Genomic DNA, 24,960 nt, shown 5'->3' on the forward strand with positions numbered 1-24,960 from the left:
AGATAATTGTAGTTCTGCACTACACAGTAATGTGAGGTTATGTCTCTGTTTAGTCCCTCCTCCGGCGTGCAGGTGCGAGGGGGACAGTGCGAGAAAATGTAAAATGTTTATACATTTCTGGAAGATCTGAAATGTTTATAATGTTCTAGGATAGTTTTGTGTACACACTACAAAGGGTAAAGATCAAGGGAAAACAGGATCAAACAGCTTCTCTATGCATACCATTTTGTGTGTGTGTGTGTGTCTTTAGTTTGTGTGTTTCTGTCTCTCTGTCCTGGTATTGTATCCAGGTCAGATTGACCCAAACCTCTTATGAAGGACATAAATACGGGTGGACATTGTTTCACAAGTGGAAACAAATAAAAACAATTCCACATGTCCTTCACAATAAATAACGCCTGGCCATTGAGTTTCAGGTTGAATGAAAATATCCTTATATATATTTTTATTAATTGAAAATGGAAATCGGGTCAATTTAACCCGAACACCACAGAAGGGTTCAATTGTTTTCTTGATATTGCAGCATGGACCCCCATAACAAATATGTATAAAATAAAACGCTGGATAACATATCCTTAAGCACAATATGTTTGCAAGATGTGTTACGGCGTTCTCAGAGGGTGCCATGGCTTATTGCTTCAGATCCCGAGATACCATACAGTTTGTGCTTAATATGGCTGTGCAAATGACTGATTTTCATCTATGCTTTTTCCCTCCATCTCTTCTGACTCTCTTTTCCCATCTCTTTCTCATTGATCCTTTCTTATTTTCACATGTATTCTTCTCAATTCACACATACACACATTATTTATCTATCTCATGTGCTTGGGTGAGTCTGACTGGTCTAACTTTGCCTTAAGTCCAGCAGTCCATTTCGAGCTAAAGCTGCCTATGAATTGCAGTCTCCATCTGTATGTATGTATGTATGCACTTGTTTAGACTGTAATTAGTCAAATGGAGAGCACTGCCAAACCCTCAACCCCCCAGGCAGTGAGGCAAACAAAACTTGAACAACAATCTACAATTCCCTACGAATACTGACATGTTGAATTGCAAAAGCTGGTGGGTGCCTAATTGTCGGATCGTTCATGATGTAAAAGCCAAAAATGTAATAATGAATGAGAGACTTGGAATATTCCACTAGACTAGCGTGAATGTTCATCTTGATAATGGTCTGCAGAGGTTACAGAGCCAATCTGGTTTTCCTCACCAAGCTCGCAACCTTCTTTCGAACACAGGAGGTTGCTTTGACAGCGCCTGTGTTTGTGGAAATATTCAGCTGATGACAGACAGGGAGATGCTAACGCTAACATCACAGCCCATCCCCAAAAATGCACAGACTTTGATTGATGGCCCTCTTGGTTTGTGGGTTTGCTCAGATGGGCCTCCATCTGTCTCAGGATCCTTGTTGCCTACAGTGATCCTCAAAGGATGGCAATACAACAATTATCATTTGTAAATGTCAGATGTTTTGTCTATACTTATTTTCAACTTAGTTGTGTAACCTTACACTCTCTTTTGTTATTTCCAAAAAAAAATCCACTTCATTATTTTTCGCTTGCAGATTTTCTAAGGTCAAAAGCAGCTCCAGAGAGCCCTAGCTTTAGCAGGTCTAGAGAGGCAGGATTCCATGTTCAACATCAGGTCACATTACCAGATAAATGTCCATTCATCTATGGGGAATTTGGTTAGAGGCTCTTATCGATATTACCTCTTTGCAGCAAAAGTGATTGTTCTACATGTTAACTACCGGACATAATTCACTACAAGGTCAGACATATCCTATTAAACAAGAGATAACTGCAAATGCATATTTCCTAAGGCAAAGCCAAAAGCCCCCCTTAAAGACATAACAAAGCATTTATTGGAGCTCCTTTTATCAAATGTTCTTTTTTCAATGAAAAATATCAAGCTGTTCGTGATTAGACTTCTGATCTGATATGTAGTCAGTCCCAAATATTAAAATATCCAATGCAACTATAGTGATATAGTGAATTCCACATTCACCAACTGTGTGCTAACATTTTAGAAAAGTCTCCCTTCCCCCCGAATGCCTCTCTCACAGAACAGCTTACATGATTAGATGATCAAACAAACATATTTAGATACTTTCACACACTCTGTAAAAGTGCCAACTAGATCGACATCACATTTGTTGTTATTAATCCCTTCTCCCGAAGTAGCCATGTGCTTGTTGTACTTCCAATCCAATGGTGTAACGCATGCCATCGCTTCCACTGTGGACATATGGAAGAGTGATGCATCCAAAAGTTAATCCTCCAGAAGCTTTTCACTGAAAACTGATGTTGTCAATTACGTGTGTTCGCTCTGTGAGCTCATTGCATACTGCTAACACAGGCCTCCATGCTTGCTATGGGCTATTGCCTAGACTCTGCCTGAAGGGTTTATCTGGAGTCCCACTCCGGCCAACAGCACAATCACAGCTAGATTAGGCTGCCTTTGACTATATTGTATTATGTTATGTTGTAAGTAAAGGGGCCTATTATGCAAAATCCACTTTGTAATGTCTTCTATACATAAACATGTGTCCCCTCTGTGTAAAGAGATTCTGAAAGTTTCAGGAAAAAAGATTCTTCACTTTTTGTCCTGATCCATTTCTATAAAAACCTGTCTGAAAATGAGCTGATCAGATTTTGGCCACTTTATGATGTCATAACGTTTTTGTGGCTTGTGTAACCATTAGCCAATCACTAACCAGGGTAATCCCCCCCCCCCACCTTATCACCTGAATCTCCTCCTAGAGCATCATTGTGTTATTTGTAACCAAATACCCCGCAGTGGGGCGTTGGGAGTGGCTCCTTATTTTCATCTAAAGTAACAGACAGAGAATCAGCACTTTTGATACAGGGCTGAAACAGAGGGGTTTATGGGATGCTTCAATGCACGACCTGTTTGGTATTTGGAGCCATGTACTTCAGAGACATGTTTTGTATAGACCTGAGATCTATCATGATGAAAAACAGTATAATAGGAGACCTTTAAGACCACAAATCAATTAATTTATATTCACTACTGAGCAGAATTATGTCCACCTCTCCTTTCTTACTGATCTTCTTTAATCAAGAATCCCTCAATATACTATTGGATGCATTTACAAATAGTCTGTGTTCAGTTGACCTTAGAAATTGCAGTTCAGTATTTGCTATTTGCTCTACAATTCCGTGTCAGGTCATTACTGTGTCTGGAAACATCCTATTGAGGTGCACGGTTATTTATATCCCGCTGCAAAACATGAGATGGTATGAAAGCTTCTCACCTGCTTCCATCCAACCCATCTAGAAATGAAATGATCAGCAAATGTGATGCAGTGCATCATATCATTGCCAGCTTTGTTTTCAAAGCCAGTCAAGAAAGTGGGTCCTGTGTCGTGTTCTCAAGCAGCTCTTTCAGCTATGAATGATGCATGTGTATACAGGCTTATTGAATAAAGTCAAGCTCAAAGTGGATCAGATTCCACTGCACTGCAGACAGTATAACTATGGATGTGAGGGATGAGGATAACCGATGTCTCCTTGGCTCAGTATTCTTTGTTTTTATTTTGTGTTTTGTACCATTTGAAACTAGCCAAAACCTGACTCCACACACCAACAGCTGCAGGGGACTCGGTTTACATTAAGCAGCAAGAAACATATCTCTGGCTTCACTTTTGTCCTTTTTCCAGCACGTCCTTAAGGCCCAATGTGTGGGTGTGAGGCTGTCAGAAACTATTACCTTTTGCAGAAAATATGCCCATGAAAGTTTTATGGGGTTCACATAACAAAGATTGTTTGGTCAGTGCTGCTCCACTGTCACATCCACTGAGCTGGAGAAAGATGCATGTCTTGGTGTGTTGGAGACATGCAACAATTTATTTTCTTGTATTACTGTTCTGATTCAAAGTGTAGCTTTTCCTAGTCTATAAGTATTTCCTTGACTTGCAGGACTTAAGGAGAAACCTGGACTTTCTTATGATCAAATGCTGTTCTATTTAGTGAACATGCAAATGCAGCTATGAAAGGTCCATGGATAGATGTTGTTAGGTTACAGTGTTAAGTATAACTTCCAAATGTGAGTAAAATAAATGCTGGAGTGTGTCATTATCTTCATTGATGCCAGCCCAGCCGGTTTGAACAGCAATACACGTCACAAATGAAAACATATGATGACAGCAACAACTAGCTCCACAATGATAAACATTAAGTTATGTACAGATACATATAATGAAGTTGTGATGAAAGCAATACATATAATACAAAAAATGTGGGAGATACAATTTCAAACATATGATGACAGCAAAAACTAGCTCAACAATGATGAACATGACTATTTATATACGGATACATATAAAAATGAGATTGTGATGAAAGCAATACATATAATACAAAGATTGTGGGAGATCCAATTTCATGGTTTCTACTCAGGAATCATACGAAGAGATACAGCTGATATTGGATAAACTCTTGAGAAGAATGAGAAATTACGAGAAGTATGTTGATGTTGTCTTGGGTCCTGTGTGGATGTGTGCATGTGTGTGTGCACGTGAGAAAAGCACTACACAGACCCTCAGTGCTGCTGGAAATGCTGTCAAGAGCCCCCTTGACCTAGACCCCAGATGATGAATCCGTTCTTTATCTGTGACCGATTCCGTCTGTTTTCTTCAAACAGAGGCCCAGTGTTGGAGCAATACGGGGATGTTGACTACATAATGGCAAGTGATGTATTATATGAGGGAAAGCAGCAGGGAACACGCTGTTATCACCAATTCTCTTTGACATTTATGCTGATGTCAGGATCATGAGAACACCAGTTGGTAGATTTGGGACAAAAGCTTGGGGCGACACACTGTAGTTGAGCCATAGGTCAGTAATTCCATCTTTAGTGAATGGATGCATTTAGTCTCACTGTCTCAAACTATTGCTCTATTGTTCTATAGTCTACACACATGGAGTCTGTGCATGGACAGTTTCATTCAAAGCTGCAATTTGAATTTCTCAGAAAAAATAATTTGGTTTTATTTCCCTTACAATCTTAGTTTTGAATAGTTATGTGTTCAACATCTTCACATTTTACAATTTGTACTTGTGTTTTCACCACAACACTTGCAATCCAATTAATCTCAGTGACTGACAGGATTTATTATTATTATTATTATTATATATTTATATTAACCATTCTTGAAATGAAATGGCAAAGATGGGCTGGTACCACACCCAGAACAGATCATGAGCAGCTTGTCGTTTATCCAGACTTTTCCAATCCTTTTTCTCTGGCCGACGTTTTTTCATTACAGTAAAAGAGGACAGGATATTAGTCTTCCTCAAGGGCCGGGGAGCGATCTGTTAGTCACTGAGCTGGGAAGTGTTGGCTATAAGGAGATGATACGTAGCTCAGGGTGGGGTTGGGGGTGTTGGGTGAGTAACACTGAGCTGTATTTTGAACTGGAAATGAGGTTCAACATGCTCCACTATTAGAGGGTTTAAAAAATATAGGCTACATGTGAAAGAATGTTACTTACATTTTAGTGAATGGACTTTTTTTTTAAACAAACATTGATTTATAGGATAAGATAAGCATAATCCTGAAAAGAAAGGCTAATTAAGATTAAAACATTCAGTCAGCAAACCACCATGTCTCCAAAAGAGGACGGTTTGTTGTCATATTAACAATGATAAATTAGGGATACCAGACAATTGATAAGCAGACTGCCATAGCATACTGTACATAACGGAGGGTTATAATCTGTGGAAAATATACACAGAACCATATTAACTTGTGACAACATGACTCAGTAGGTTAAAATATGTAATAGTTTGACTTCTTCTTAGTCTTCCATCTTTCTCTTCAACATGCGTAACATGTGTGACTTTTACGACCCCGATTGAATATTGTTTTTTAACCGAAAAGAGATATTTGTTAAATCGCATGCTTTCAGTTTAAGCTTGTTTACCTTTGTGTCAAACTGAATGTTGGATTGTGTGTGGGTGTGCGCTGTGACCCGTGGGGGATGGTGGACAACTTAAAAACCTAAATCAGCCAGGGTGACCCAAATCAGGAGAGGTGAAAACTCAGACAGATAGCTGGATATTACCATGGGATCAAGAGGCTCAGTGGCCTTTCAAACAACAATGACTCGAGAGCAGATCCCCTGTCACCCCCCTACAGAGGTCCTTATGGCTGGTGTGGACCACAACATGCTTGCCAGTATTTTTCATTAAAGGTTTTTTATTCCTTGTTGTCCTTATTTAATGGATAAAATGAGCACCATGATATTGCTTAAGAGACAAAACCACTTTAAGCTCATTTTCTGTATAAAGGACGCTTTTGTTGTTGTTTTAACTTATTGTTCTTTTTAATGTGGTAGGCTTTATAATGAAAGGATTTGTGGCATAGCAACAGTGACTGAAAAAGCCTTTTTTTGTTGTTGCAACAATCATTTAGTAAATGATTACAGCTATTGAATCGCAGCTCAGTTTAATGAAATGGCTTTTGTGATTTGATGTTGTCCACAAGGCCAGGCGTCTGTGTGCATGTGGTTGTGTGACTGCAGGGTTGCATGTGTTTCAATGAGATGGCCAAACCATTAATTCATGATTGATTGATGAGTCTCCTACACTGTGGCCAATAACAAACCCATTTTCTCTCAGTAGATCTGTGAGTGTGGGATGTGTTAGAGCGTAGGCTGGAGAAAGAGGGGCAAGAGAGGTTGCTCACTGATTACTTTGTGCTTCATCCAAGGAAATAAAACCATTTGTTCAGGATATTTAGATACGTCCTTTGCATCCTCACTGCCCTAACCTTTTTTCTTTCCTGGAAAAGATGCTAGAAAGACGTGCTTCTTTTTTTAATAAGATGGAAACATAGTGAATATGCAGAAACCCATAGAAAACACAATAGAAACAATAGGATTAGGCTTGAGAGAGGAAGCTAAACACATATTACGTTTCTAAAAAGAAGTTGCCACATCATGTCTTGCCAAAAAAAAAGCAGATTATATAATAATCACCCATTTTGCTACTCAATTCCGGTATCATTCATTTGAGGAATAAGGAGCAGGAGGGTGTTTGGTGTGGGTCCATGCTTGAATGTACAGTAAATTGTGAGATGGGGGAGGTAGCTTGCTTTAGGCGATGCTTGTTCCAGAGACCATCTGGTTGTATTGGATTTTGGCATTGTTGACTCTCCGTCCTCCAAACCTTTAAACTCGTTTTCAGTCTGTATTGTTCCTATCATCTCATGGCAAGGCTACAATAACAGTTTTACTATTCACCTCATTTATTTTCAGTTGAATAGATGTGTTTATTGTTATATTAAAATACACAGGTAACAGAAAGAATAATCGTATAAATCCTGCAGTTACATTATCCGTTAAAAAATTATTTGAAAAGGAAAATGGCATCAAGTGACTTTAAAGAACTTTGTCTTAGTTTTCGTTTTTGGTATGCTTTTGAAATATTTTAATGTACATTTAGTTAGTTTCCATTTAAGGATTACTGTAGGTTTTCCCAGTAGGCATAATGACAAAAAGCTGTTGGTAGATGATATGTGCTTAAATGTTTTTGCACTTTTTGTTCCAAAATAAATACAATATATCTACGTATCCTCAGTCAAGGGACATCTAAAACCTTCATTGATTAAAGAGGACCATATGGCAGGTAAAATAGTTTTTTGTGCCACAAAATGCATGTTATGGATGTATTTTTGTAACGTCTCTCTCTTTCTGATGTATTTTCAAATACTCTTGCACAGACAGACACACATGCATGGCCAAAAAACAGAGCACAAACTGAACCACATACTTTCTCATCAAACATCTTCCCATTGTCACTACGGACCCATGAGTTTCATTAGTGCCAGCTTTAAAACAACAACTCTCATTCCCACTCCCACATTGTACTCCCGCATGATTTCAATGGAGGAGGAAACACAACTTGCCTGAAGGGTACATGCATATAAAAATTCCACACAAGAAATAATGTGATTTTTTTCGGCCTTCATTTGAATCGCTCACAGTCGATACAGTACATTGTGATCTGCACTAATGTTAATATGACTTCCTTTTCCAAAAAATGTGTATTTTCAAATAAGTGTCTTCTGACATATGTACTCATCACAGGTTATATTACACATGTTTAATAACATGGGAAGACAAAACCATTGTTTGATGCAAAACATTTAAGTACTGAATGAAATAAACTATGGTTGCAGCAGTGATCCAAGCAGTGAATGCTGCCATTTTTTTTAGCTGGATCTGAGGGGTTTTGTTTGCTGCTTATGCATCAAGGCACCTTCTTTTTGTCCACCAAGCACACCTTGCATGCATCCTAAGCGCCCCAAGTTTAAAAAGTGTTCAACTTTGTATGTCTCCACAGCCTGTTCTCTTCTGTCAAATTAAATGTCAACAAAGGTTGGGTTTTCATTTAGTTTTCTGCTCCACAATATGAGCTATGCTGTATAATGTAGATGGATAGTGAGAACAGATATTGCTGGTGGCTGCCCACTGTTTCAGCATACACCAAAATCACAATAATTGGCTCTGCCGCATCGTGACTGAAATGCAATGTTTTTTTTCTCCTGCAATTACAATTACATGAACTGATGTCATAGCAAAGCACTGGACAGAAGCTGACTCTCTGGTTGCCTAGCAACAGTAAAATGACGCTTCCAAGGCCCCTAGCATAAAGGCAGAGCGAGCTTTTAATGTTATGCTGTTTTTTGTAACAGTAATCTGTACAGTATGTGTTGGTTGTTGTTGTTGGTTATTTTGAAGGTTATTTTATTGTGACTAATGATGAGTATGGAGAAGTGGAGTATATGGATGGGGGAAATTCATCTTAAAAAGCTATAGTGACTTGTTTCATAAACACATGTAGACAGTACAGTTTTTTTTGCTTTGATGAGCGTACGCCTGCTGCACTCCAGATTGTGCTGCATGTTGGAAGTTTTCAGCAAACCTTCAGGGACGGCGTATCTAGAGCGATCAGACATTTTACCATTGGACAGGGGGGGATGAGCTGAATCCAGGAATCCCAGCCCAGGAGGCTGACTTGTTCAGTATTCTGCCGATGTTTGATCCTGACCTTACTGTTGCATGTCCTTGGTGCATGCAGAGCGCAGCAAATGCCTTTTTGGGGGATTGCATGCTCCAGCCCATTTTAATGTGAGTTTTCATTCTTCACACACCATCACTAAGCCCCGCAGCAGGAGCTCAGAGCAACCATTTTGATTATGAGAATGATTGAATTAATGCTAGTGAAGTTGACACTTAATGGATTATGGTGGGCAGAATTGTTAAAAACACATGAAGCAGATCTGTGTAAAGACATCCTAAACCCCTTTTTATTTGTAACACTCTCAGGGATTAGGTTTTAAAGTCCAACCTTGCTAATCTTGTTCAAAGTCTAACCTATTAAAAACAAGGTCTTACACATAAACAACAAGCTTTAGTCCAATCATAATGTACTGAATATAATACATCAAGAGCAACTGGAGTGTTTCCAAATCCTGGCAGACTGCTTCAGTAAACTAGCAATATTAAATCATCTTTGGGTTGTTTTGAGACTATAATTTGGAAATAATACAAATCCCAAATAATGTTGTAGAAATGTAGACTTAAGCATTTAGCATTATATGTTACTCCATGTTTACTTGCATGTCTATTTGAATGTATTACAACTGATTACCAAATGTTAATGTATTTGGTCTTCTGAGTGAAGAAATGTAATTTATTTGTATATACAGTTAGCGAATATTGTTCATAAAATAAATACATTTGTTGAGGATGTTTTATGACCATTACCTATACTTTCAACACAATATGTCTACCCTAATATATATGTTACGGATTACTCAGAAGTTATAATACCACACTTTACTTTAGTGCTTTGAAAATGACTGAGTTCCATAACATTAGGGCAGCTGTTAGAGGCAGAATAACCACAGACCTGCATGCCTTTCATTATTATTTCCAGGTATTATAATGCTTGAAGCTGCAATATGTTTGATTTCAATCTATTTTCATTTCCTTAAACTTGTGTTTCTTGTCAGCCTTCTTTGTATATCTCTCTTCAAACGTCATTGAACACTGTCACAGGAGGTTTTCTACAGTTGACGGTGTACATGTTACTGTATGTGTTTGTATGACTTTTTAGCACCTATTATCTCTCTTTCCCTGCACTCTCACAGTTCAGCTGGTCATTAGGGATTTATCAGGCAATATTCAAGTCCATGCAGAAAATGAACAACACATACCGAAAACCAATAACAAAGGCGCATTTCGTTTTGAATCAAACCTATTTCACTCTTAACGATGCAATGATAATTGTTCTCATTTGTCATTAATACACTTGCTGAGAAACTGGAGCCAATTGAAATTTGTAACGCATTAACTAAAAGCAATATCCCTGTCACAAAACATTAGCTTCAGTGATCTGATTGTAAATGTATTTTGTTCAAAAATGATTAGGTTCTTTATTTTAAAGTTATTGGGTTCATTTTCCAACATAATTATGGGAGCCTGCGGGTGCATTGGGGACTCTGACATGGAAACATAATGGCCTATTGTGATAAATGCAGACTTATATTGCATGGCTGTCATTGACAATTCACTTGCTGTATATCTCCTTCATTCATGCATGCAGTGATTGATTCCGTAAGCATTTTTGCCAGAAAAACTGAAAAGCTCTCTTTTTTTTCAGTCCTCCCAAATCAGGGATTTCTGCTTTTAATGTCACATGTATATTTCATCTTACATATCTAACCACCACATCCAAGATGACATATAATGTGTAAATTGGCAAGAAGGAAGAAGTGCATATAACATGGCATAGATAGTATAGGGGTCAGCCAATATTAAAATGGATTGATAGATTTCTTGAAACTGGTTAGATCTCATAGTGGCAAATTGACTTGAGATGATATATACTGTAAATCATTGCAGTTAACTCATTCATGGATGATTGACATTGTGGGCATATAACTATGATACCTCACGATTACTAATTCAGACGCTGGTTTCAACGTCACACTTTATTTAAAGATGGTTATATGACATTGAACTTTGAAGGTGAATGTCTCAATATGTAAAAGACATACAAAATGCAAAGTCATTGTACGTCTATTTTGTTTATTTTGTTGTTTTGATGGTTATCTAGCAAATTGTTTTTATTCAACACCAATACAAAATATAAAATAAATTCACTCAAATAAATGTTTTCAATAAATCTACTGACTGCAGGTATTGTGCTTTTCTTAATTTGTTTGAATTGTCAGAATGTGTCTTTGGTTCGTTGACCATAAGAACATAAAAAGCAGACAAGCAGTTAGTAAAAAATATACACTAAGGCGAGGTCATTCTGTCAGTCATACTGTTAGTTATAAACTCATATATACTTGTAATGTTGTGTTGTATGGTTGGCAGAATAGGATGACTGTCACATTCAGCCTTTTGCCAGCACAGTTTTCCAATAAAAGGTCATCTTATTGCCCTTCTTCTTTTTCTATCAACCAGGATTGCTGTCACAAGTTAGACACTAAACAAAACCTTCAGTTTAAGAAATGGTTCTGCTGGCTCTCTGGTCTATGCCATGTTAGTCTAAATGCAGCGGTATGTTGCACTTTCAAATATCTTAGAAAATAGTCTGTGGTCCATATCCACATGAACACTTCTTTACAGTTGAACAAATGTATTATCATAGATTGTTGTGATGAAGACAGTAGGACAAAAACATGCAAAAAGTATATATTCTAACAAACCTTTTCTTTTCTGTCTTTATCTCTCTTTTTGGCATTCTTTCTGGATCCATTGGTCTTCTTCCTTGCATTAAATATGACAGGTAAGTCTATATGTTATATTTATTATTTAGCCTCTGAGCTGGATGAGGTACTCACTGTCACATTGCAAATGTTTTCCAACATGCATCGTAACTTACTCGCTGCACCAGAGATGCATTTTGGCTCAATGGTTTGGTAAAGAGTGAATATATTCTCTTTGCTTTGCTGACACTTGGAGAATGGGGCAATGCCATTTATACAGCCCATCTCATTGGCTACTGGAGAGATGCCAATCTACCCTCAGATAGGGAAGAGAGGGAGCAAGGAGAGCGGGTACAATAGCATTTATTCATCCTGACACTGATCTGATAAATGGGAAATGATAAATGCTGTCTATTTTTACTTAACCTGTGTTCACTTTGTATTCAAAAGAAGCTCCGACAAACGTTCCGTGCTGTACCTTTGAAACAGTTAATCAAAGTGTTGTTTTGGATTCAGTTTCATTTGAAGTGATCTGAAGATGATGAATGGAACATGATGCGGTTGTCCTGATGACTCATGTAGCATTAATGCTGAGAAGTTAAGCTGATGTCTGTCTGTTGAGTTAAGGACTTCACAGTAATCAACTGAGAGGACTAAAAGGCTTTGTTTTGAAATCAGTCCCGTTTTAATTTCTTATTCATTTCCCTTTCAAAGCCACTAGTGCCCACATCTAGCAAAGTTAATTCAAGCATCCATACGGTACTGTTTAATGTAGTATAGGTATTGAAAATGACCTATTTGTATTTCTTATCGTCACACTTTATAATCTTATTTTTGTTCTTACAGCCACATGAGAAAAATGTGCCTTGAAACAATTTACATACTTTTTCCAATTTATTTTGACTGGCTGTGTACATTCAAAGGTGCACTCAAAATAAACTTGCAGATGGATATAGTTTGATACATTTTAATGAGCCCATTTGCTATCTGGACACGCTCATTTGTATAGTTTATTTCTGATACTTTTATCGTACTTTCCCTTTAGTCTAATATGCTTCAGTACATATTTGTTGGAATCACATCCATGTATTTTAGGTGGGCTTTTTGTCTTGTGTATGTGTAATAATACTTGCCTTTAGACATCTTGATATACCTATTGACACATGAGCAATATAACTGGATTCAAAAATACAAGAACTATAAAGACCTGAGGTGTAAACAAAAACATGCATTTGTTATATCATGTTGGCCTGATTTATCTTGGATTCCTTTTAAATCTCATCGCCAAGGTCTATCTGTAAAGGTATGAAACACATAATACATAAATAGAAAATCTGATCTCCGGTTCAGAATAAAGCTTTGTATTCCAGCCACCATAATACTAATACATAATGCTGGAAATTAGGCATTGACCCACATCTGCTCTTATACCCTTAGCAGGGAGCCTGAGATGCAGGCACAGCTGGTGCCATGTATTATCTCACTGACTGACCCTGATGTTTAATGTTAAGTGCAATACAAAAGTGGGCTAATCCAACTTAGCAATAGCAAGAGAGATAGCACCAAAACACAAACACTCAAAATATAATGTAACCAATACAACTAGTATAAGTATAATAATAATAATAATAATAATAATAATAATAATAATAATAATAATAATAATAATAGTAATAATTGTAATTATAATAATGTTAATAATAATAATAATGATGGCTACTTGTGTTCATCTCACACTCTGTCTCACTACAATGAATATTCAGCCGCCAACCTTGCCCCCATTCTCTAACCAGTTTCACTCTCCTCAGCATACAAGACTGCTCTATCTTACAGTTATGAATGTAGGCCATAATAATGACCCCATCATTATTATTATTATTTATTCAGTGCTGCCCGGGTATTGTGAATGTAAATGAGGTAGTGTGTAGAGAGCTATACTGTAGGTTACCTGCACTGATAGTCTGGGTAATGAATGCCTCGTAATGAAGTGCCCTATTGGACCCCTGTATTTATTAAAGTTATTACATGTTTTATGAAGGGAGGGTATAGTAGCAAACTATAAGCTTCCCTTAGTTTTACATACAGTATGATATTCAAAAGGTTGATCTGTAATGTTTAGGAGAAAATTCCATTTTCTTCCCTCTTTCAATTAGTCACTAGCTTGCATGTATATGTATATTATGCCAGGAATGGTAGTGGCTGTCGTTGAATGTGGTGCAGTAAAATCATTTAAAACAACAACAGCAACAGCATCTGGGAGGAGCAAGAGAATGGAATGTACAACCAGCGAGAAAATGTTGTGTCAGAGGTTTTGGTTTCAAAGATAATGTTGATGATGATTAGAATATTGATCCTGATAACCCACCTGTTATAAAAGAAGCAGTGAAAGCCACCCACTCTTTGTCATTAGTCATCACCAGGTCCTTTCAGCTTACTGCAGTACATGCTGCCACCCATGATTTAGCTCTCCATCCAGTTATGAGGGGGTGTTAAGCGTTTATTATGCAGCACAGTCCTAGTCCCAATGAGATGGCAGAATGTTGCCCGATCAATACCCCTCACAGGAAGCCAGGTTAATTTATTTTTTAAGTATTTGTTTGGGTCTCTAGGGGCTCAGCTCGCTGCAGGTTGTGATGCAAGCTGTTTCCCAGAGATCTGCAGAGTGATGTATTGTCACTGACTCACACATACACCACTTTCCAGGCAATAGTGTACATGCAGGCACGGTGCTTAGAGCATTTTAGTTGACTCTTTTTATATTGTTATGTTATACAGTTGCAATTGTGCTGTTTTATTTATCAATTAGCTGTTTGAACACGGTTCAATAATCTGATAATGTTAGTTGTGAGTGCTGGCTGATTGATAGTGAGGTGTTTCAGGGGGATCTTAGACATAAACTACTTGTATAGTTTGAGTCTGTAGGGTCTCTCCGAGTGTTTGACCTTTAGAAAGATCCACACCTCATGTAAAGAATGCCCTTGTGGCTCACATCTCCCCCTCTGAATTGTTCTCATTTCATTGTTGTGACCTTTACTCTTTGTGTCAGTAATTCTACCTTTACATCCATCTTTCTTTGGTGACCTCTCATCTCATAATTGCCCTCATAACAATGACAGTCATGGAGATCAAATGCTTTTTAGATCCGTTGGGCTTAATTACAACCAACCATGTGTACAGCGTGAATGTTCACATACACCACATGCTCAGTTGTGCACACATAAGCTGCCAACCAATAGCTTCCGACCTAGCATGTGCATTTCTCATACAACGCCGTATATCCTCCGGCTGTCAGACAGCTGCGGCTCTGCAAAGTGCACAACACATGTCCCGCTTTCCTGCTGTACTGCTCTTAAAGAATGGTTCTCTCCCTTTTACTGATAGAACAGTGATCTGATTTGTGTAAGACACTCGCAAATCACCATGTCAACCACTTATCATCTTCTAAATCAATTCTGGATTTACATATAAATACAATATATCAACCTCATCCATCAGTTTACGCTTGAAAATGTGAGGGAGAGATAAATACATTTGTTATCACTATGATCATTTTGGTTACTACTCATCTTTATTGATTTTTACTGAGCATCATCAATCAAGGCATTTGTAATGGATGCTGTCTGAGAGCACACATCTTCCCTCAGGGAATTATCACCCTAGGCTTAGGTCAGGCAGAGATTTGATCTATTGTCAGTAAGATGAATTGATGTTTTTCTCCACATTTACTGTGTTTTATGGGCACCGAGCGCAAGAGGAAGAACGGAGGTAAAGGTGAATCGGAATACAGATAAGTGGTTTAACGTCAGCCCTCAGGACTCGGAGCATTTAAAATATTCAGACTCACTTTTCACCCTTGTTGCTTGTGCAAGAACGGAGTGAAATGAAATCAATAGTGGTGCCAGTGCTGGCCTGTCTGCCAGGCATCATCCAATTTATACAAATGAAGCTTCACAACCTCACATTTGCCCAGCAGTGTTTTTGCATGTTTAAGGGGTTGTGAAGGACTCGGAGGACTCAACTGTTTTAGACAAGATTTGCAAATGGGAGAAGAAAATAAATGTGTGTCCCCGTCATGTTTCCCTGGCATACATACTGCAGTCATTGCATTCACGTGATATGGCAGTTTATGATGAACAGCTATCTTAAAGTAGAATGCCCTTGGAACCATAAATAAGAAATGGATCGTAAATCCCAAATGGCAACTTTAAGCTATTATCACTCACCAAAATGTCTTCCCTAAAAAAACGAGTGAATGCTTTTGTTACTTGAGCACTACATAATGATTTAGTCTTTCACTCGAGATAACCAACCTATTAAAAGCCAAATAATGTAGAAGTACATTGTGGGTATGTTGCTCATTTTGTAGCTTTATTTTGTATTCTAAATGTTCCTCAGAAATTGGTTGGATGTTATTTACTGATACAGGGTTCCGTTATTGTCACACAATGCTGTTTCAAATCAAAAACTAAACATCTAGCGACATTTGGTATTGATTAGTGAAACCAGAAACTCACATAAATCACATAAACTCATTTAAAAATACATACATTATAGGTTTGAAAACTGATTGATAAATTCCATGTTGGGTTGTTGATGACATTTTAGTTTTTATTGTTGAAATTATACTCATCTCATTTATTTATATTTAACAACATGAATTGCATGTTTACTACAGCTTATGTATTGAGGAATGGAATATGTTGTATCATTTGGTGCATTAGAATGCAAACACATGCATTATCAGCATAGGTTTAAATTAATAAGGATGATCAGAATGTGGTAGCATTTTAGAATAAATCGTATGAGCTTTTTGAGGAAAATAAGGTCATTTTATATATATATCTCCTGTAGTCAGTTCCTTGAAAGACTTCACAATCTTGTCCTAACAATAATTATTACACATTTAATTTACTATTTTTGAGATCTAGCAATCTTGTCCCCTCCCTGAAATGTTTCCATTACATACTGTTAACATGCTTGTAGGTTTTACCAACCACTGACATTTTGAGCTTAAGCTATTGCATTTTTGAACCACTCATTATTTAATATGTACGGATAAAATATATCCTGACCCAAGGCAAAACATTTGCAAAACACATGATCGCCTCAGGGACTTGTTATAGGTTATAGGTATATATATACTTATATATATATATATACTTGTTATAGGTTATAGGACCAGGTTCTACCCACAGCCAGCTCATCCCTCAGCACTATTCCATAGCTAACTTTATGAGAACATTTCTTACCTGTTTTTCTGAACCTTTGTTGCATATTGTCCAATGATCCCCACATCACCTACGTTACCCACAATGTTCTTGATGATTTTGAAAGTTTTGCTCTTACTGGAACTAATTATATAATGATTGTCATTGAGTTCTTAAAACATTTTTATTCCTGCTGACAAGTTGTAAACATTATCTTAATTTATCGCAAAATAACACAAAAATTATGCATTGATATATTTTCCCAAAAGGTGCTGCGAATTCAGTATACTGCTGTTGCCCCCGCCGTGGAGATTTGCAGAATATGGTGCTCAATAGGTACAATGCAGCCACAGTATGAGAATATGCACACTAGAGAGCAGTCTGTTCCCTCTTTCTGCAGCCGGTGTGATTCTCCATCTCCCTCTCACTTCCCCCCTCCTCACACAACATACTGTTCATGTCAAAGGACCCAGGAAACACAACATCTGTCAGTGCACTAATTTACACAATGAACACCAGAGGAAGAAGGATATATATACACCTCAAAATGGCCTTGTATTGAACAAACATTTTACATCACATGAAAACACAGTGAAGAATATTGTATGTGCAAATCTTCCTTTAAGCTGCTGGATAATTTTCTTCAATGATTCAGATACAATTTCAAATTGTAATTTGATTTGAAAATGCATGGTTTTGATGATCGTTGCCTTTAGTGTGCTTGATTCAGTGAAAGGAGGCATTACTCCTCTGTGAAAGCCAAAGTGGCAGAAGCAATGAGAGGCATAGCTTTAGATCTTTGACACAATGCTTTCTTTACTTGGATGGTGCACAAATAGTGATGTAATAATATGGAAATATGCTACAGATACAAATGTAGATCATTTGATTCTATCCGCACATAGGCAATGGGAAGGGGAAATAAACTACACTGATAGCAGGCCAACACAGTGAATGATAAAACAACAATTATGAGAGTTAAAACATAGAAGAGATATAAAATTCAGACTATGGATTTTACATTAGAGATGAGATGCAGATATCCCTCTGCCCCGTTTTCCCCGTTTCTTTTTTTGGTTCAACACACTGCAGAGACATGGCTCTCCAGTCCATAAGCACAAAGACTGCGTCTATTGTCATTCATCCCTTCTGACAGGCTTCTCACGTACAAATGAGTTTACTGTGAATAGCAATTCATTTATTTAAACATTTGTTGTAGTTTACAAAAGAAATAGATTACCTTGAATCATTTTTTCCACACTTGCACTTCTTCTTTTAACATATTTTACACATAGTTTTATTTTTACATTTGTAATCCAACTTAAACGTTTTTTTTGTATATTTTAAATGCTTGTCAAATATTGTGTTTACCATAGTACAAATGGTTTGTATCTTTTCTTTTTTTTCTTGTGTGTGTCCCCAGTTTATTTTTAAACAATAATTAAATGTCCTGAAGTAGAAAGACACATTAAAGCTCAAATATCCACTCGTGAAAGAAAATCCTTAGTGTCCACAATGTATTCCTCTCTGTGTTCCTGTAGAATATCAACAGTTCCAAGAGTCATGTAGCCATCATGCCCAGTGGCCTAAAATCAGCAGTAGATAGCAGTAGCAGTAAATCCACAACAAAATAGTCAGCCGCATAAAGCACACTTCTTCCACATCACAGTGAGACGCTGTGTAAAAAGTGTCCAAAAATATCCATATTCCTTCTGTCCCGCAATATCCCCCTCCCCAGTGTATCCAAACAGGGTTTACTGTATATCCAGACGACCAACAGGTAAAGACGTACTCACAAAGCAGGTTCACACCTCACATTCCCGAGAAGGTTGCTGTTGGCAAGTGCACGAGCCATATTCATTGATGATTACCAAAGCTCCCTCAATGTGGTTAGGTTTATAGTCAACATAGTACTCTGGCGTAGAAATTGCAGCCATCTGCTGCATGCTTTGCTTTTGCTTCTGCTTACGACGCTGGCTGCTAAAGCATTGCCTCAGTTGTCTTATTCCCGCTGGAAAGCACTTCCATGCCACATACAGCATGAGCACAATGATGAGAAAGGAAAAGATGAGTGCCATGGTTCCAGTCACAACCTTGTGGATCTGCATGGTGCTCTCCAGGTCATCATGGCCCACTGTGACAGTGAAAGAACTGGTGACCACCTCACTACCCTCACCATCATAAGGGTTGGGAGTAAATGGGCCCAGGAAATCAGATCCACCCTGGGCCAGATCCCTTGTAGAGGGGTACAGGCCTGCTGTAGTTACCTCCATTGGGGAATTCTCACATAGCTGAAAAGCATAGACAGCATCCAACACGTCCTCCCCCTGTGCGGTGTCAGGGCTTGAACACAGCAGGGAATTGTCACGCTGGCCTCGGAAGGCACTCAGCCAAGAGGCCAAGGCACACACGTTGCGACTGCACTCCCAGTCATTCCCTGCCAGGGTAATGCTGTCCAGAGATGACCAGGAATCCAGGATACGCTGGTCCACAGAGGTCAACCGATTGGAGTCCAGCATCAACACCTTGAGGTTGGGCGCGCTCTCGAACACATGTGGCTCCATGTAGTCGATTTCATTGGCTGACAGGTCAATCTTCTCTAGAAAATGCCATGTCCAGTCCAGTGTATTGACAACAACGGTGGCACGATTATTGTGCATGTACAGAGTGCGTAAAGAGATGAGGCGAGGGAAATGGGCTAGGTTGACTTTGACCAGCTCATTGTGCTCAAGATGCAACTCAGTCAACTTGAAGAGGCCAGCGAAGGAGTTTCTTGCCAGACTCAGCAGTTGGTTGTATCCCAAGTCCAGAAACTGCATGCTCCGGCAGTCTTGAAAAATCCGCACTGGCACAAACTTGAGAGCATTGTAGCGCAAATGCAGGTTGGTGAGCTTTCTAAGGCCATGGAACAGGTCAGGCTCTAGTGCCTGCAGCCTGTTGTATGACAGGTCCAGGATGCGTAGGTTTGGGAGGGGCCTGAAGGTACCATTTGGCAGAATCTCAATTCGGTTGCTGCTGAGGTCTAACTCCTTGACCCGTCTTAGCCTGTCAAATGCACCCTCCTCTACAATGTCAATGTTGTTGTGATCTAGGTAGAGCCAGGTGAGCTGTGACAGACCTACCATTTGGCCTTCACGCAGCTCGGTCAGGTTGTTTTCTCTCATGGACAGGCCCATGGCACTGCTCAGATTGCGGGGAATGTCTGTGAGGTTGAGCCCCTCGCAATACAGCAGCTTGCTGTCGCAGCGGCACATCCTTGGACAAACCCCCTCCACCAAGGGAACTGTTCTGAGAAATATTCCCAATAAACACAGAATCAACCCAGGGGGCTTCTTCAGTGGCCACTTTAAGTACAGTCCAATTAGAAGGAAATCCATTAGCATAAATATCCAGGGATGTCTCTGAGAAAATGTCCATTGATCCACTCTGGATATTGTTTTGTGCACCTATTACATCATATTTATCACATCATATTTAATAATAATCTTCTTCGTTCCGGTTTTGTAATGAAGCTGTGACTAGATTTATAAGTCAAAAATGAAAAAGATAAAAGGCAAGTCTCTTTGCTTATGTTAGATATCAAGCAGTGGGTGGAGAGTAGAGGAGATGCAAAAAATGTTTCCTCATTGATCGATCTTATTTGAAAAGATTCCTACTCACCCCTATCCAAAAGCTGACAATCTCCATTCAGCGACTCGCTTTGTGCCCCAACACTAATTATGTGCGAATCTAAAAAAGACCCCACTGTGGTACAAATTCTCCCCCCCCCCTCCCTTCTCTCTTTTCAGTGGACACCAGATCCTTGGCAGGCTTACAATGTCTTAGTTCTCTTCAAGTGAAAGAGCCAGAAAGAGAACGAATCCAAGTAGCTTTCAGCTAGATGGTAGGAAGTGCAAGTTCCCCTGTCTGCATGCATGAGCTCTGTCTCTTTGGCTCCTCCGCAGTCCTCTGCTGCAATGATCAGAGGGAAGAAGAGACAACCAGTAGGAGAAAAAAAAAATGACCAAGGAAAAATCTTTTCAAATATCTGCCTTGCTCTTTTCTCCTCCCCTTCCTGCTTAAGTTTCAGACGATCTGTCAACAGATATTATCGTCCATCTCTGAGAGCAGTCACTGACTTGTAAGGTTTAAATCCATTCAAGCGGGTAGTCATGCTTTCAGTGACGAAGGCAGGAAGGGAAAAAAACAGGTTTTAAAGAGGTGAACCCTGTTCACTGTTGTCTTGTGTAACAGTATTCCTTGTCATCTCAGTGGCTGATCTCCGTTAAAAAGCCGCTTGCATCCCCCGTGGCTTGCAGTTTTCATGCACTCTCTCCGGGTGTTTTCTCAGCCGGCTGAATGAGGCTGCTGAGGGCTGGTGCTGGTCGGCAGGCAGGGGCGGTAAATGTGGGAAGCGAAGGAGCGCGCAATCCCTTGCAGCAGAGCCGTACACTGGCAGCGCATGCAGAAGCACCTTCTGTTCACTGAGTGTCGTAAGCCACTCACAATTCAGAGTACTCGCTCTCTTTCCCTCGCTCTATTGCTCTCTTTTCCCTTGATCGCTCACTCACTTTTTCATGCTGCTCCCCTCCCCTTCCTCTCTCGCTCTCTCTCTCTCTCTCCCCTCTTCCCTCGTTGCTTTCCTCTTGCTGTGTTTTTTTTTTGTTTTGCCTGAGACATTTACATATTCAGAATGGGCTGGGCTTAAACCAGGAGCTTTAATGAACCCCCCCCCACCTCTCTCTCTTCCTTTCTCTATCTCTCTCTCACTCTCCCTCCCTCCTCCTCAACTGACTATAATGAATTGGGCCATATAACGTCTGCCCCTTTGACGTTGCTGTGAGAAAGCAGTTTTCTAATTTCAGATTTGCTAAATATTATTCACCCAATGAAAAAAGGATGCACTATGTTAGTTACACCCATTAAACAGAGAACCATTTGCATATGTATTAACAAGTCCACATATTGAAGAACAAAAAAGGAGGAAATAATATAGTTATGATTCACCATATTCTGCATCACAGCTGTATTCAGAAACCTCACAAAAGTAATACATTCAGTAATGATGGTAGAATGTACTCATCATTTTATGTCTAATGCTTTCAAATATAACTTTGTGTTATGAATCAATCTCTGTCTATTGATATTCATTGCTGACTCTTGCCAACTTTAAAGGCTAGAATATAGAGAATCAAGACCAGAGCATGACATTCTTCATTTGATCGAACTGTCCTGTAGCCAGGCATTCTATGTCATTGTCAATTATGGATACGCTATCCTTTCTGAATACAGATGTAATTGCTTGCCACATAATATTAGCATTAAGCTATAACATAAATATTCTTCTCTGAAGGTCTGCTCTCGCCTTGCTTTGCATTTCTCTGGAATCACTCCTGGCCTTGTCATTGTTCTCCTATTAATTTTCAAAGACAATGAGCTGTGACAGTGCCTTACATTCCTCATATCAGCCAAGTTTCTAACCATCCAATCTTGTTTCCTCTCTGAGGTCATTCCATTTTACTGAGAGGTGCTTAACTTTTAAAAACACAACTTAAAATATCAAAGTTCTATCGTGTTTTAAAAAAAAAAAGTTTGAACAAAGTTAATACAAATGTAAGGAAAGTCATGCTCACGATCATGTTTAGAGACTGATATTGAAACCAAAAATATATTTTGATAGAGAATTACACTGTCTTTTTTGTAAAAAAGCAATATGAGTTGCTATTATTTTACAAAGGGATTATAACTTGTTGTTTTTATTACTTTCAAACTTGACAAATAATAATATACTTTTTTCTAATATATGGGTTGCTGCTGCTAGGAATTTGCATAGCTCTGAGTAGATCTTATGATATTAATAATACAATTTATAGTTCAGAGCATTTTACAGTTATTAAATATTCAAAGACGCATTACATAAAAGATCCTAATCCATCATTCTCATTACGTAGTAATACAAATCGGGCTAAACTGATTAAAAGTCTAACCTCAGGTGTTTTGAGTGATGCTTCCACTATGTCACTGGGACTGCCATTAACTGCATTGTCAATGTTTTTGATATATTTGGTAGTATTGCATTAGCATTGCGTGTAAAACAGCATATCTTATCTATTCTTAACTCTTAATACTTCATTTGTGGATCTAAGAGTAACATATCAAATCAAATCAAGTTTTATTTATAAAGCACATTTATAAACGATTTTTGGTCGAGCCAAAGTGCTGTACATAAAATAAAAATAGCCTACAGTAGAGACACTTTACAGCAAATACAACAGCACAGATTGTTCAGAATATCAGTATGAGAAAAACGACACCCTCTATCCTTAGACCCTCACATCGTATAACTATAACAAGTTCTAAAGCAGGAGAGTTGTCCTTGGAGTGCGGTTTTGGAGATTAGACAGCATTTCATCAAACAAATACAATGTCCCACCCATTGGTGAAACACATTGATGAAACAACACATCAGGCTTTCTTCTGACTGTTAAACTACCAATATGTTAAGCTGTTTATTTGACCGAGCCTTGATGAAAAAATATGAAATAAGGCTAAGATTTAGTGAATATTTGTGTTGTTGGCTGTATTCTAATCACTGAATACATGTGCCAATATCTTATTGGATTACACAATGCCGGGCGGGTACACATGCCAACATATTGACACATGTTTTTGTATCCTGCACAGAAGATAGAGAGAAAATGTTACCAGATGTAATAGGGTCCATTTGTATTTTGCTCTGACTCCCAACTTAATACTCATCTCTAAAGTTATTATATACTTTATTTGTTGTTGTCCTCAACATTATCAGTTGATATTTGTACATGTATTTGTTATTCTTTATCTGGCATCAGTTGATCAGGTTTAAACAGAGGGAAAATCAGTGAAAAGGTAATGATCTTGCTGCATCTAGTGAAACATAGGGGGAGTTTATGCTCTCTATTTGATTACAATAATTATACAAAGGAACCGCAATTACCTAACAGCCCTGTACTTTGTTCTGACCCTGTCTGACACTCGACAGCTTACCTCAAATATTGCGTTGGCAACTAGGGATTTCACAATACTCACAAAAAAAGTTATTTACATGTATAGTGCAGTAACACACCTGACAGCTATTGCACTGATGTTATTTTGATTAAAAACCATTGTCAGAGTTTGCCTTTTGTGAATCCTCATTTGCACTTCATGAACAAGTCAAATCTCCATAATGTATGTAATGTTAATTAAGTGGGAGTCTACATTTTTTATTTGGTATGCAGATGTTACCTAGAACTACCATACCAAAATGTGTAACCCTCCCCTGATCACTGTGGAACTGACAGTGACAAAGATATATTGAGCACCAACGGAAAAGAAAGACACATCGCCCTTCACATGATCTGAACATTTTGAAGTTGGAATCATCTGCTTTGCTTTTGCTATATTCCCTCTTAGCTGTAATGGATGACTACACCATCAGCTAATGACTTGGTGCACTATACTGACTTGACACAGCGAACAGGATATGAGGGTATCCAGGCCATCAGTTTTAAGACTTTAAGAGCTTTGGCTCCATGCTTTGCAGTTAAGGTCAGCACAAGTGTGAATGAAAGTGTGTGTATGTGTAGCACACATTTCTACTGACACACTCACATGAACACAGTCAGATAAACAGATACAGCTATATTACAGAATTATGGCTGATAAGGATATGGATTTTTTCTTTTTTTTAAAGAAGTAACCTTTGAGTAACCTTCATTATCTTTCTGTGACCATAAATAATCTACTTTCAGTTAAGGGTCCTTGTTTGAATATGACTCATCATTGTTCATATCGAACGATAAAACAAAGTGTCAACAACACCATGCAGGATGTTTGTCCCCTTTAACAAGTAGTGATGGCTTAGTTTGTGAGATTAAGGAAGGGCTTAACAATTAACTGGGTGATTGCTATGCAGTATGCTGTTAGCCTATCATGATGATATTGAGCTTGAACCTGACAGTTTAGTTTGATACATTAGAGAGGTGTAACCATTTCAATATCA

General features: G+C 38.5%; 2 protein-coding genes across 2 annotated transcripts in view; one reads left to right on the forward strand and one right to left on the reverse strand.

Moving 5' to 3' along the window:
* The window catches only part of ctnna2 (catenin (cadherin-associated protein), alpha 2), a 339,515-nt gene that overhangs the window by 184,607 nt on the left and 129,948 nt on the right, over positions 1 to 24,960 (forward strand). The gene's annotated exons all lie outside the window — the stretch shown is intronic.
* On the reverse strand, positions 17,124 to 21,562 carry lrrtm1 (leucine rich repeat transmembrane neuronal 1). The gene has a single exon (XM_034211749.1). The coding sequence runs from the start codon at positions 20,339 to 20,341 to the stop codon at positions 18,764 to 18,766; it is 1,578 nt and encodes a 525-aa protein (XP_034067640.1). The 5' UTR covers positions 20,342 to 21,562; the 3' UTR covers positions 17,124 to 18,763.

This window comes from Gymnodraco acuticeps, unplaced genomic scaffold, assembly GCF_902827175.1.
Source record: "Gymnodraco acuticeps unplaced genomic scaffold, fGymAcu1.1, whole genome shotgun sequence".
Classification (NCBI taxonomy): Eukaryota; Metazoa; Chordata; class Actinopteri; order Perciformes; family Bathydraconidae; genus Gymnodraco; species Gymnodraco acuticeps.